Source organism: Stenella coeruleoalba (assembly GCF_951394435.1).
Source record: "Stenella coeruleoalba genome assembly, chromosome: 2".
NCBI lineage: Eukaryota > Metazoa > Chordata > Mammalia > Artiodactyla > Delphinidae > Stenella > Stenella coeruleoalba.
This window is the reverse complement of record NC_137147.1, coordinates 151187890-151203031: the sequence shown is the minus strand read 5'-3', so window position 1 is coordinate 151203031 and position 15142 is coordinate 151187890. Positions and strand designations below refer to the sequence as shown.

Below are 15142 nucleotides of genomic sequence, written 5' to 3'. Positions count from 1 at the left end.
CAGTGATTTTGATGAAGGCTCCTGACCCATCCCTTTCTCCATTGCCCCTCAACTCCCACTGAAAACCACAGCTCTGATTACTATTCCAATTGTCACTTCGGTCATCAATCCCCATGGCTTTCCATAGAGTCATGCCCCTAATTAATAAAATCACGGCTAGAAAGAACAAAGAAGTTAAAAAAAAACTCACTTACATTTTCCTCTTTTTAAAATTACCATCTCATATACCAGGGGCAGCAAAAGATTTTTTCCATTTAATGGGTGAGTTACCTGCTCAGCTTTTATCTTCTTAGAATCTTGGAAAAAAAGCCATTTTTTCTTAGTGTTGTTTTTAATTATAGGACCATAGCTATTAATTATCAGGTCAGTTCCTCCCTGGAGATATAAAAGGGGAAAATGCACATATTATAGATTTCAGTTTATTACAAGTAGTACACAAAATTTTTAAATGTTAAAAGAAAAAAATGATCACAGACATTATTATTTCTTCTTTTACACCAGCAGCACACAACAAATACAAGGTACTTGTTCGTGATCAAAAAGATATAATAGGTTTATTCCTAAGACAGATATATATGCTGAAGTATTTGGGGTGAAGTGTAAGGATTCCAAAACATATTTTCAAATGACAGAGGAAACAAAAATATATATAGAGAGATACAAAAGTATGAAAAGATACTGACAATTATTTGTGCATTTATTAAATTTTTTCAACCTTTTCACATGGTTGAAAAATTTAAAAAGGATTTAGGAAGAGAAAAATGGGCCCACATATGCTCAACAAAATGGCAATAGACGGGGGATCAGCTCTTAGGCTAACCCAAGGGAATTCAGAGACCTGGCCTCCAAACTGGCTTCTCTGCTTCAATTCAGGCCCCCACTCTGCTCTGTGTCCTTTCATTTTAGATTCTCCCTCTCTCTTCCCATGTCTTCCTCCCCACTTCACTTCTCTTCAATCCTTTCTCATGTCTAGTTCCAAGTTAGTAATAACAGAATGACAGTGTATTTTGGTACTTTCTGTGCTTATTTAAAAGTTTTAGGTTCTAATGTTCTAGATTAATTTGAAATAAATTAAATGGCTTACATTTGTATCAGAAAATAAAAGCTAAATTAAGTTGCAAACAAAAAGACAACAGGAGTAGCAAAAATCAATGTACTATTATTTACCCATAATATATATAGTATATAGCACTGTGCTAGATACACGTAAATTGCATCTGCTAAATATAATTATATAAAATTTAACATCAAAATTGCCTGAAATTTTTTAATATTTTTGGTATTCTAAATTTTAGGGAAAGGTTGGGGAAGAAGAATTTATAGCAGGATTTGGCAAACTTTTCCTGTAAAGGGGCAGATAGTAAATGTCTTAGGCTTTGCAGACCACACATGCCCTCTGTTGCATTTTCTCCTCTTCCTCCTTTTTTGTTCCCCCCAAACTACCCTTTGAAAATGTGAAAAACATACTTAGCTCAGAGATGACCATACAAAAACAGACTGCAGGCTGGCCTGGGCTGGGCTATAGTTTGCAGATACTTAATTTACAGCACATTCGTTATGAGGGCTATTATAATAATGCACGATATCTAATGCTGCAAGTGACTAAAAATAATTTTCAGTTGGTGTTCATAATGCTTATCGCTGTACTATTATTACACATAGTGGAAAGGACATGAAGTATTATCCTCCAATGACATCTCTTTACTATATCCAACTTCCTAAGGCCGTACAGGGTAGGATTTTGAGACATCTATTTATATACTCTATATTTAAAAAATTTTCATTCACACCTGGAATGTGCTGATGCTCCATTTAGTTCTAAAATCAAATAAACTAAGTTGAGAATGGATTAATAAAAAATCGTCCATCCAGTATACACACAACAATCCAAATTGTAGTAAATATGGACTGATGACCTTGATGTCCTTATTTAAGACATCTCAGCTCCACATAATCCGAACTAATTGAATTTATGCTACTTTCTCATATTTTCTTTATCTTCATCTTTTATTCTTTTATCTATCCCTATCTTCTCCCCAAATATTGTATGCAAGGAAGGATCTGGGTGAAACGGTTTCACATTTCATTATGTGAAGTATGGACACAATACACTCAACATACAATTTTTTGGTAAAAAGATTTTACGCATAAAGATAAGATGAATGGTAGGAAGGACTATGTAGCACAACAGTCGCTCAGCTCAGAGTACCTTGGCATCGATGAAGCTGTTCGGCATGATCATTGGCATTAAGGACTCTTCATTTTCTAGAGCTCCTTCCAGGTTCTTTCCTACTTCATTTCCATTGGCTAGGGAGGCACTGGTATGAGATAATTGTTGAGTCCCATTCTGTGCTGTCTTGGAGGCAGTTGATTTCCTGAAATATTGCAAGAAAAGGAAATTTTCTAAGTCCACAAGAAGAGAGAAGTAAATGTACCAAATTTGGTGAAATCTGGGAAGTTCACAACTTTGCAAACAATGGAGTTCCTTAATGCTTGTTTCTTTCTTAAATATCTTTAGAAACTATTAGATTATAACTCCAACTCACTGCTGCAAACTTTTATGATGTGAGAAGGCTTGTTTTTTTTGTCCCAATGTCTGTTTATATAAAATTACTCTTTACACTTAGTAAAAACCTTAATATTTATAAAGTACTATTATTTATTATTGTCGCTTATTTATAATATATGGAGAAACTGTAGTTTAAAAAATTTACATGCTCTCCTTCAGGTCTGCAGATTGTCACTCTAACGTAACAATTAATGATGACAAATTTACAGTAGCACTTATGCAAGATTTAGGCATCACTAAAACAATGTACATAAAGATTTCATTAAAAAATTCTTGAAGTGAGAAACTTGGACAGTAAAATTAAGCCAGTTCCATATACAAAAAACTTTAAAATTCTTTCATTAACATGTTTTCTGAGTGTGTTTCTATGCACAAGTACCAAAAACATATAGAATAAACTCTGAAAAACCTATGATAATGCAGAGAGTCTAGTGATGGAGATTACCTAAAAATGATGTGTATTTGACTTTGATTTTTTTAAATAAAGAACCTTAATAAATGAAAGCAAAAGCCAAAATATAAAAGGTTAGAAACAGAGAGGTTCACTGAATGCTGAGAATTTAGCTGAAGTCAAAAGCACTGATAAAATTGCCTGACAAGAGTTTATAGAGAACTAATCCCTAGTTATTACATTTGTTTTAATCCATGTCTGGAGAATCCCAAACATATGACCTATGGTGGTGAGGGTAGAGCTCTCAAGTGACTCAGACATTTCAGGCTACTTAAATATGAAAATATTCCAGGAAGTAAGGAATCCCTCAATCAGCAGATACATCATATTAAGTGGGTTATTTTCTTTAAAAATCCAAAGGATATACTTTGTGTTTCTCAAAATACCAAGGAAATGAGAAAACTAGGTCCTCATTGAAGAGTATTTTGTTGGTACAGTAATTTTTTTCAAATGGTGAGAGAATAATTTGCCAAAGTGAGCACATCTCTATAGCTGTAAGAACCCAAGTAATAATACATTCATTTTAAAGTGGAAAATCCAAGTTACTCTAAAAGGCACTTGATTTCAATTTGTTTCTGTGGTTACTGTAATTTAAATGTTTTTTAACCACATCAACATCTCTAGCAATGGAAACACACCTGGCTTTACTTCGGTATATCAAGATGAGAACACAGATGAGGATGCAGGTCAAGGCTATGCCAACACCTACAGCAATGCCGGTCATTGATTTTTGGTCCAGATGGTAATAGCCTGAATAAACTGGAAGGGGAAACACATGTACTCAGAGTCAATCAGAAAAGTAAATGATTCCATTTATCATAATTCTCAGATATTAGCTTTTCAACAATGTGTCTTCCTCTCATAGGAAAACTTTTGACAGTATCTGTGTCTAAGCAAAGAAGACGTATTACTCTTTTATCAGTGACCTTAAAATTGGCTTATCTTCTCATATTGAAGATTCTAAATATGAGTTCTAGGTATTATTATATCAAACATGAACATCAGTTCATAATTTATAACGCTAAAAGGCACAAGGCATAGATGTTCACTGACAGGCCAAAGGGTAGCTTTCATGTCATATTACCTTAAAAGCAGATCTGTATACTGAAGACTAGTTTTCCATTTATGCATTTTCATTTACACAGCAGTGCTTCTCAAACTTTAATGTGCATAAGAGTTACTAGGGGATATGTTAAAATGCAGACAGATGCTGATTCACGAGGTCTGGGGTAGAGCCCACGCACAATTCTGCATGTCTGACAAGCTCCCAGGTGCCATTTGTGCAGCTGGTCTCTAGGCACTTTGACTAGCAAGGTATCTGGGAAGCGAATACGAGCCTTGCTCTCCGCTTCCCCTGATGATACGGCAGCTACTGTGGCTACCTCCTTCCTGTGCTTAAATCTGACTGCCCTGCCCTTCTCTTTGTTTCTCTCTCTCCTTCCCAAAGTGTCCATCCCACAATACTGAATGACTATCCTCTGAGGAACTAAGAGCCTTTAAATCCCGCCCTGAATTCAGCTGGCACCTCCTCAATCTGAAGCTGTTCCTGCCACACCCTGCATCGCCACCCAGGCCCCCTCCCCCAGAGAGGGGAAAAAGGACGTGTCTAGTCCTGGGTCACAGGGGGCCCTGGCGTCCTTCAGAACAATAGGACGATACCCTGAGTGGAGTGAGAATGGCTCTTTAAAGGTATTTTTTCCAATTGCTTTCTGGAGAGAAATAACTTTCACTCTGGAGAGGATGGGGTTTTTGTTTTTGTTTGTTGTTTTGGTGGGGAAAACTCTTAATGAAAACCATGCTCTTCTTAGCTTGAACACCACAACCATCACTGCCATTTATTTCCACAAACCCCCAGACGCCTGCTCCCATCAGCTCAGGGGTGGTGTGGCTCATCTGTCTTGGTGGATGCACAGCTGGGAGGAGAAGTAACTGGGACACAGTGGTCTGAAAACCACAGTTAGTTCTGAGGGAAGTGTTTTCTCCTTCTAGGAGTGCAGGGAGAGCCATGCAGCTCCACAACATCAGAACCTTGCCAGCAAGAATTCAAGGAGCCGAGTATGGGTTTAGGGATATGGTCACGGGAGGAGCAGAAATAAAGCAGAGGGGAGCTGGAAAACAATGTGTGTTTTCGTTTCTTAAGGAAAATCAATGATTATGGCAGTATACAAACCTTTGACATCAGCAGAATCTAAACGCTTGGGCCTCTGATTTGATTCAGGAGTTTCCTTTGGAAGTACGGCCAGCTCCACAGAATTTGAAAAGGGTCCTTCTCCTACCTCATTGGATGCAGATATCTTGACAATGTATATATTTCCTGCCACAAGGTTTTCTAGCAAAGCCATGGTTATTGCCCCTATAAATATATCAATTACAAATTAAGTAAACTGTCTTTTATTTATTCTTTTAATCACACAAACATGGTCCTTTATTTTTAAAATATTTTTCTGATTATAAAAATAACACATTTATTAGAAAACATCTGTAAAATAAATAAAATGACAATCTCCCATTGTTAACATTTTTGTGTATTTGTGTCTGTGTACGTGTGTGTACTGTACATGTGTGAGTACATATTTACTACGTGCATTTTTATATCCTAGAGTTTTCATTTAACATTGTGCCATGCACACTGCCCCTATATAATCCTTCTCTGTAATTTTGTTTTAAGAGTAGCTCGTAAAATCAACATGTATTTTTGTTTGGATACATATATGTATATACATATATATATATAAATACACACTTTTTTTTAACCAAAAATATATATATATAAACATATATGTAATTTTTTACTCTTTACATAGGTATGGATACAAATAGCATTAAAAACATTTTATTATGGAATATTTCAAACATAGGTAAAGACAAAATAACACAATGAACTCAGATTCAACAATTACAAGTAGATTTAAAAAATCCAATATGAGGGCTTCCCTGGTGGTGCAGTGGTTGAGAGTCCGCCTGCCGATGCAGGGGACACGGGTTCGTGCCCGGGTCTGCGAAGATCCCACATGCCGCGGAGCAGCTGGGCCCGTGAGCCATGGCCGCTGAGCCTGTGTGTCTGGAGCCTGTGCTCCGCAACGGGAGAGGCCACAACAGTGAGAAGCCCGCGTACCACAAAAAAAAAAATAAATAAAAAAAAATCCAACGTGAGACTCTTTTTTTTTTGGCCATGCCTCACCGCTTGCGGGATCTTACTTCCCTGACCAGGGACTGAACCCATGACCACTGCAGTGAAAGCGCTGAGTCCTAACCACTGGACTGCCAGGGAACTCCAATGAGTATCTTTTTTTTTTTCTTTTAGAAATGTTTAAACCACTTACAGTAATTGTGATAAATGATTTTGTTCTTATTTCTTAAATTAGAAACAATTATTTTTGAAAGTATGAATATATTTTTCACCCTCCTAATCATTATCTAAGATTTCCTGAATATAAACAGGCAAGAAGATGCCAAAGTTATGTAGGAACCTCACGGTGTTGAAGGCTAAGACCTCAGATTAACTATCAAAATTATCACCAGCAACCTGGCTAGCATCTACTTCTCTCCAAAATGAATCATCATTTGAATTTATATATATTTGGTATTGAAAGGTATCTTCTCTGATGGCATGACTGCCAAGAAGGATTCCTATTTGGGCACTGCTATTTCTTGAGGTGTCTTTCTGCTCTTGTCCTGCCACGGCACTGAAGTATTTTTCTTACAAAGGGAATCCCACCCTAGGAATTAGTCTTAATGTTAAGAAACCAGGTATAAAAGAAATTCAGCTAGGAAGTTGTTCTTGCACTGCATTTATGGGTGGATATTCACAGGGAAACCTAGCTTCCCTGGGGTAATTTCTTCTCATTTTTTCCTGATGCAGGGCACCCTTACAATAAATAGTTTTAGAGAGCTTACAACAGCTGGTAGCTGTCACCGCCAGCTCAGAGCTGGCTACACTAGTGCACTTGCTACAATATATTTCATTATGCAAGCGAAATGCAGGGTGATCTTAGAGCTGAGGCCATGACTCAGAGGCTACCTCTGCAGGTCACATGGTGGGAGGGAGCTGGACCCAGTGGCAGCGCGAGGAGCTGAACACAGTTTGCTTTCATGTGCTCCGGTTTCAACCTGGCCTAGAAAGAGTGTGAGCTACTTGAATACACAACTGTTGAATAAACACACTGACCCCTATTTAGAACCAGGAAGAGTGTCTTTCCACTGCCACTTGCTCTTAGGCAGGTGAGTTAAAAAGCAACAACATATTGTGACATGTTACCATTAGCTAGATGGAAGAACATTTCAATTTGTTTACCAACATATAAATAAATGGAGTCTCCATTTTATCATAGAATACTTTACATTTAATTTTAGAAAGTGTTTGGCAAAGTCAATCACTAGTGAAATTAAAATTCTTTCGCTTAATTTAAACATTACAAATGGATGAGCTGTGTGTGTATATGTGTGTATGCACACTCCCCTTTCTCCCACAGGAAGTCTTCCTTCAGACAAAAAAAGGAAACTATAACATTCAGGTTCCCATACGAGCAGTTAAACCAGTTCCCAAATATTAAAGTGATTTGACTGTCCCTATATTCTCTCAGCAAATGGTCTAAATTCCAGTTGGTGTGATTGTTTCAGTCTACAGCCTTTTACACACGTCTGAACTTTTAGCTAGACTAGGAGTTTCACAAACCGGACAGTGTTAACAGGCTCAGCGTTGGATCAATGTTGATCAAGTCCTGGCATGTTACCAATTAAGTAATTTGCAACTTGGGGCATGTCACTGAACTTTACTTTCCTCGTGGGGGCAATAATTCCCACCTCATATAATTATTATATGGATTAAATGAACTACCATGGACAAGTGTCTGACACAAGTGTATATACTCAATGAAAGTAAGTCTTCCTCCTCACCTCTGCTCTCCTCTCTTCCCTTTCTGGAGGACAGAAATTTTTTTTCACATGTGAACAGCTGAAGGTGGCTAGCATAATGCTTTGCACAAGATAATTCTCAGTAAATACCAACTGAACTAATACTAAAATATGAGCCATTTGTTACCAAAGGAATGTTCATTTAAAATATAAAAGCAGGGCTTCTCTGGTGGCACAGTGGTTAACAATCCACCTGCCAATGCAGGGGACACAGGTTCGAGCCCTGGTCCGGGAAGATCCCACATGCACGGAGCAACTAAGCCCGTGTGCCACAACTACTAAGCCTGTGCTCTAGAGCCCGCGAGCCACAACTACTGAGCCTGCGTGCCACAACTACCAAAGCCCACGTGCCTAGAGCCCGTGCTTCACATCAAGAGAAGCCACCGCAATGAGAAGCCCACGCACTGCAGCGAAGACCCAACGCAGCCATAAATAAATAAACACATTTATAGAAAAAGAAAAGAATGTCACCATATGTCACAAGATCTTTAACTTGTCATATCACCTCTCCAGACCTGAGTTTTCTTCTCTGCAAAATGAAGAGCTGATGTCCATCCCCAAATACTAATTACTATTCATTCCGCCTCCAATTAGCGCCTTCCACTGCAGGCACACTGCTGTCACTCCAGTCTTAACATCATCACCTCATACCTTCATGCTATCACGTGTCTCTTCTCTGGCTTCCCAGACCCCAACCTCCCCAGCTCCTCCTCTGCCTGCCCCTCCCACCCCCAACTCACCCTGGAAATGACATTCAGACTTCTACAAGAACACAAGCTTCATGGGGCTCAGGGACCTCCTCTCTTTAGTTCACTGCTGTGTCCCCAGTGTCCAGAGCAATGCTTAGTGCCTAATGGGTACTTATGCTGGTCAGTTTTAGATATCAACGTGGCCAGGCTATAGTGTCCAGTTGCTAGCTCAAACACCAGTCTAGATATGGCTGTGAAGTTTTCTTTTTTAAGATGAAATTAATGTTTAAACCAGTAGACTGAGTAAAGCAAATTACCCTCCATAATACAGGTGGGCCTCATCGAATCAGTTTAAAGCCTTAAGAAAAAACACTGAGTACCCCCGAAAAGGAAAGAATTCTGCCTCCAGACTCAAGACTTCAACATCAACTCCTGTCAGAATTTCTAGCCTGCTGACCAGCTCTGCAAATTTCAGATTTAGCAGCCCCAGTTCCTTCAATCTCAATCTCTCTCTCTCCCACTCTATCTACCTACCTACCTATCTGTACATACATACACACACACACATGCAAATACTACTGGTTCTCTTTCTCTGGAGCACCTTGACTTATAAACTACTCAGTAAAGATTTATCAAATCTTACAAATGCTTTTTTTTTTTTTTCCGGTTCGCGGGCTTCTCACTGCTGTGGCCTCTCCCGTTGCGGAGCACAGGCTCCGGACGCGCAGGCCCAGCGGCCATGGCTCACGGGCCCAGCCGCTCCACAGCATGCGGGATCCTCCCAGACCGGGGCACGAACCCGCGTCCCCTGCATTGGCAGGCAGACTCCCAACCACTGCGCCACCAGGGAAGCCCACAAATGCTTTTAACTTATAAAATAAAACACTGTTTCATGCTAAAAAGAAAAACAAACAAAAAACCTCTCAGAATATATTAGACTCTGGGGGCTTCCCTGGTGGCGCAGTGGTTAAGAATCCGCCCATCAATGCAGGGGACACGGGTTCAAGCCCTGGTCTGGGAAGATGCCACATGCTGTGGAGCAACTAAGCCAGTGAGCCACAACTACTAAGCCTGAGCTCTAGAGCCCGTGGGCCACAACTACTGAGCCCATGTGCCACAACTACTGAAGCCTGCATGCCTAGAGCCCACTGTCTGCAACAAGAGAAAGCACCGCAGTGAGAAGCCCGTACACCACAATTAAGAGTAGCCCCCGCTCATCACAACTAGAGAAAGCCCACGTGCAGCAACGAAGACCCAACGCAGGCAAAAATTAAATAAATAAATTTATTTTTAAAAAAGCAAAGCATAAGATTTTACGGTTGGAGAAAAGTCCCAGTATGCAGTCTCATACCTTTCTCTCTTCTGTCCATACTAAGTGATTTTGTTTTTTCAATTCCAGTCTTAACTTCATCTATATACTGATGACTTCTAAGTTATACCACTAGTCCATACCTCTCCCATGAACTTAACCCTCCCACCGCTTATTCAACCTCTCTACTTGGACATCCAAGAGGCATCTCAAATGTAACATGTTCAAAATCAAACTTTTGATTTCCCCCACCAATTTTGTTTCTTTTTTTTCTTATACCCCACATCAATCTGTGGCAAATCGAGTAGACTATTCCTTCAAATTATGTTCTCATAGCTTCTTATTACCTTCCTTGTTATTATCCCTGTCCAAACTGCCATTAGCTCTCACACAGACACCTGCGAATTAAATGGTTTCCCAGGGACTTCCCTGGAGGTCCAGTGGTTAAGACTCCATGCTCTCAATGTGAGGGGCATGGGTTCGATCCTTGGTCGGGGAACTAAGATCCCACATGCCCCATGGCGTGGCCAAAAATAAATAATAAAATAAAATATACTTTAAGAAAAAGAAGAACTAAAAAAGTTAAGTGGTTTCCCAATTTCTGCTCTTACTTCCTTATAGTCAATTTTTCAGGTAGGCTGTTAGGGGGTTGCCAAAGTAATCCTTTCAAAATGTAAATCAGATCAATGTCTTCCATCCCTCTTAGAAAAAAATCCGTGGTCCAGGAAGTCTGGCCTACCAGATCTTCCCTTGGCAACCTCCCCACCTCATTTCCCATTTCCCCTCACTCTGTCTAGCCACCCTGGCCATCTTGTTGTTCCTCTAAAATGCCAAGCGCACTTCTGTCTCAGGGCCTTTGCACTTCCCCCAGATATCCATATGTCTCTGCTCAGATGTCATTTCTTTCAAAAGAACTTACCCCGCTACCTCCATCACTTTATTCTTTCCCCTATTTTTTTTTAAATTTATTTATTTTATTTATTTATTTTTTTGGCTGTGTTGGGTCTTCTTTGCTGCGTGTGGGCTTTCTCTAGTTGCAGTGAGCGGGGGCTACTCTTAATTGTGGTGTACGGGCTTCTCACTGCGGTGGTTTCTCTTGTTGCAGAGCATGGGCTCTAGGCATGTGGGCTTCAGTAGTTGCAGCACAGGGGCTCAGTAGATGTGGCTCGTGGGCTCTAGAGCTCAGGCTCAGTAGTTGTGGCGCACGGGCTTAGATGCTCTGTGGCATGTGGGATCCTCCCGGACCAGGGCTTGAACCCACGTCCCCTGCATTGGCAGGGGGACTCCTAACCACTGCACCACCAGGGAAGCCCCCTCAAACTCTTTACATTTTTCTCTCTGAAAAAAGTAAACTCAATTGCTTTTTACTTATATTGTTTATTTTGTTCTCTATGAATTACTAGCATTAGCTATGAAAAAGGTTCCCTACATTTAACAAGAGACAAAAGCTTTTCACTGATAATGTTTCTTAAATTTACACAAGCAGCATAATGGCAAAAATAGAATTTTCCCCCTATGCTTTATTATATAGTTAGGAAGGCTTATACAGAAGTAAAAACTAATTACAATTCATTTTGCTATTGGGCCATCAATGAGGCAAAAATGTTGTTTTCTGGGCCTTGTCTGAAACTGACAAATGAATGCATTAAAAAGAACCAAAACTAAATACTGTTTCTTTTTAGGCAGGTACAAATGAAGAGCCAAAGGAAGTATGTGCTCATGAGATCAAAATTCTTTTATAAGTACTTATATAACACTCATTAAATCAGGTTAGTCACTTGGTCAAATGTTGTGTCAATGAATCATTTTGGAATTAATTAATGAAAACTGAATTATATATTTTAAGAATATTGTGGCAGACTGTAAGATGAATAGCCCTGCATAAATTACGCTTCCATCTCTCCATACCTGTGGGCAGTCTCTTCCCACACTAAGTCTGGGCTTGCCTACATGATTCGTTTTGCCAGTGGGATGTTAGCAAATGTGAATCAGGCAGAGGTCTGTAAAGCTTTGTATGTGGGGCTTCTTTCCTCTCTCCCGGATTTTGGAGTTCTCCCACTGTTTTTATGCCACCCACACCCTGTTGAAACCCTGAGATGATCAGAGCCTCATGAGTGACCTCAGGAGACACCAAAAGAAGAACTGCCCAGCTGATCCCACTCCAAACTGCTGACTCAGAGAGTGTGAGAAAATAAAATGGCTGAGTTTTAGAGTGGTTTGTTAGGGAGCAGTAGATAATGGATAAAACACAAAATTGTATTGCTGGGAGGTACTTATTATTACTTTCCAGGCTGTTCAGCGACTAGGAAATCATTACTTAGTGGGGCACCCGCTTAATGAAAAATATGAATATGCAACTATCAAAACTCCAGCTTCTGTTACCATTTGTTTATTTTACAACTACAAAAGTGTTATATTGATTACATCCACATAAGTGACCTTAAAGTGTATTCTCTTAATTGGGTGAATATTCCCCTTAAAAGGTAAAATGTATGTGGAAGTGCCTGGCACTGTAAAGTGTTTAGAATATGTAGCTGGAAAACAAATTTCCTTCTCAAAATCCTTCTTAAGCTTTTAATTGCCTGGAAAACAGTTCTTAGCATGTATGTCTGAATTTAAAAAGTATCAAAATCAACTATAATTCAATAAGAAGTTAAAAGAAGTATCAAAATCATGAAATTATACTGTTTATGTGATGGTCCATCCAAACACTGGCATATGAGACCTGTCCAAATGAAAGATTCCAAAATTTAAAAAGGGCATATTATAACAGCATGAAGTAAGAATGTTAAATTCTAGAATACAGTTTTTCTCAGCCAAAATAAAATTGGTATTAAACAATTTAAATTCAGTGTTCCTAAGCCCTAAGCAGCTTTTCCCTGTACTTAAGTGGACCCTAGTATTCATATGGGTCAATTTATTTGAATGTGGGCCGTTTTAGTAGCTGTACAAAGGTCTTCTCCATTAAACCAGGTCTTTCTCCAGTGTTTGCTACTCCAGTGCAAGATACACAACCGCTGGAAATCTAGTAATTATCTATAACAATTCTCACTTCCTTACCTTCTCTCTCCCTCCCTTAGTGACCAAGTTCTGTTAATTTTACCTCCTTACTGTCTTTCAACCACCCTCTTCTTTACATCTCACCCCTTGCCACCCTAACCCGGGCTTATCATTCTCTTTCCTGGACTGCAACAATTACTTCCTAGTCTCCTTGCATTATTCTTACCCCTACTCCTCCTCTACCAAACCTCTTCTATTCACAATACTCAGAGTGATTTTTCTGAAGTGTGAAATCAGGCTCATGCTTAAAGTATGTTGATGGCTTCCCAATGTCCTTTGAACAAAACTAAAATTCTTAATCATTTGTTACTTCATAAACATAAATTCAAAACAAACTCTAGATCCCTCTTTCCCTTTGTTTCCTTATCATTAATAACCTTACTTTTCATGCCCTTCGGTAAATTATGATCATATATACCTTCTCGGTGTAGGACCTGCCACTCTCCTGCAATCCAGGCCTTCCTGGATGCATACAAGATAGTGTAGCGCGTCACAACCGTCTCTGGGCCATCAGGAGGTTTCCAAGAAACCAGGGCAGTGTCATCCTCTATCAATGTCACTTTCACTCCAACTGGTGGCCCTGCTGGTGCTGTGCATACATGTAGAAAATATTGTATTATTAGGAGAAAATGGTCATTAAGTACTCAAATACCTGGACAGGCACAGATAAGAGTTTAAAAAACTAGAAACTACTATAAAAACATCTCAAAATCACAGCTTTTACAGCTCATTAGTGACAATATCAAAATACGATTTTTCTCTTCTTTATCTGAAAACTCATTTCATTTTTATAATGTTTAAAACATTTAAAATATATAAAGGAGGTGGTAGATTCCTAGATGAGGAACTACTAAGTCAAAGGTTGTCAGCATTTTTAGGGCTCTTTACATTGTTTTGCCACATGGACAACTAGAAAGGTTTACAGTTCCACCAGGGCACCTGTGCATTACTCACTCTATTAGGTACTGAAGCTAAACTACATTTCTTACTAAAATGCATAGAATGTATATTTAATCTGATCTAGGAAGCCACTCAAAAAATACTCCTGAGACTGAAACATTCAGTTACTCACCAAACCGTTGTGAATCAGTGAGTTTATAGAACAGACTTTACCTTATACCTACCTTACCTTATATCTTATCTACCTTTACCTTATATCTTATCTACCTTTACCTTATATCTACCTTAGACTAATACCTTATATTTACGAAAGGTAGTGAAGTCCTGGGATTTTAGTGGAGCCCATGTTCAATATGAGCTAAAGGTGTGAAGAGCTGGTTTTGGGCACTACCTCACATATGGAATATTGCCAAAACCATAGCAAAACAGCCCAATGCTCACTTAAATAAGTATCCTTTGTTTTCTCTCAGCATCATTAAAATAGAGCTGCAATCTACACCTTCACCATCATTCTAGAGAGAAGGAAATGCATGGAGAGATATACCGTGTTCTTGGATTGGAAGAATTAATACTGTGAAAATGACTATACTACCCAAAGCAATCCACAGATTCAATGCAATCCCTATCAAATTACCAATGGCATATTTCACAGAATTACAACAAAAAATTTTACAATTTGTATGGAAACACAAAAGACCCCAAATAGCCAAACTGATCTTGAGAAAGAAAAATGGAGCTGGAGGAATCAGGTTCCCTGACTTCAGACTATACTACAAAGCTACAGTAATTAAGACAGCATGGTACTGGCATAAAAATGGAAATATAAATCAATGGAACAAGATAGAAAGCCCAGAGATAAACCCACACACCTATGTTCACCTAATTTATGACAAAGGAGGCAAGAATATACAATGGAGAACAGTCTCTTTAAGAAGTGGAGCTGGGAAAACTGGACAGCTACATATAAAAGAATGAAATTAGAACACTCCCTAACACCTAAACACAAAAATAAACTCAAAATGGATTAAAGACCTAAATGTAAGGCCATACACTATCAAACTCTTAGAGGATAACATAGGCAGAACACTCTTTGACATAAATTGCAGCAAGATCTTTTTTGACCCATCTCCTAGAGTAATGAAAATGAAAGCAAAAATAAACAAATGGGACCTAATTAAACTTAAAAGCTTTTGCACAGCACAGGAAACCATAAACAAGACGAAAAGACAACCCTCAGAATGGGAGAAGAT

At 39.0% G+C, this 15142-nt stretch overlaps 1 protein-coding gene across 2 annotated transcripts in view; it reads right to left on the bottom strand.

Annotated features, from left to right (window-relative positions):
- The window catches only part of PRTG (protogenin), a 136055-nt gene that overhangs the window by 8734 nt on the left and 112179 nt on the right, over positions 1 to 15142 (bottom strand). For both annotated transcript variants that reach the window (XR_013827126.1, XM_079913275.1), the window contains exons 15-19: positions 13411 to 13581; positions 5191 to 5373; positions 3659 to 3779; positions 2210 to 2375; positions 271 to 375 (exon numbers count right to left, since the gene is read on the bottom strand). Coding sequence is in view for 1 of the 2 variants with exons in the window: in XM_079913275.1 (XP_079769401.1) it covers positions 271 to 375; positions 2210 to 2375; positions 3659 to 3779; positions 5191 to 5373; positions 13411 to 13581 (746 nt within the window). In the remaining variant the exon portion in view is untranslated. The remainder of the gene's footprint in view (positions 1 to 270; positions 376 to 2209; positions 2376 to 3658; positions 3780 to 5190; positions 5374 to 13410; positions 13582 to 15142) is intronic.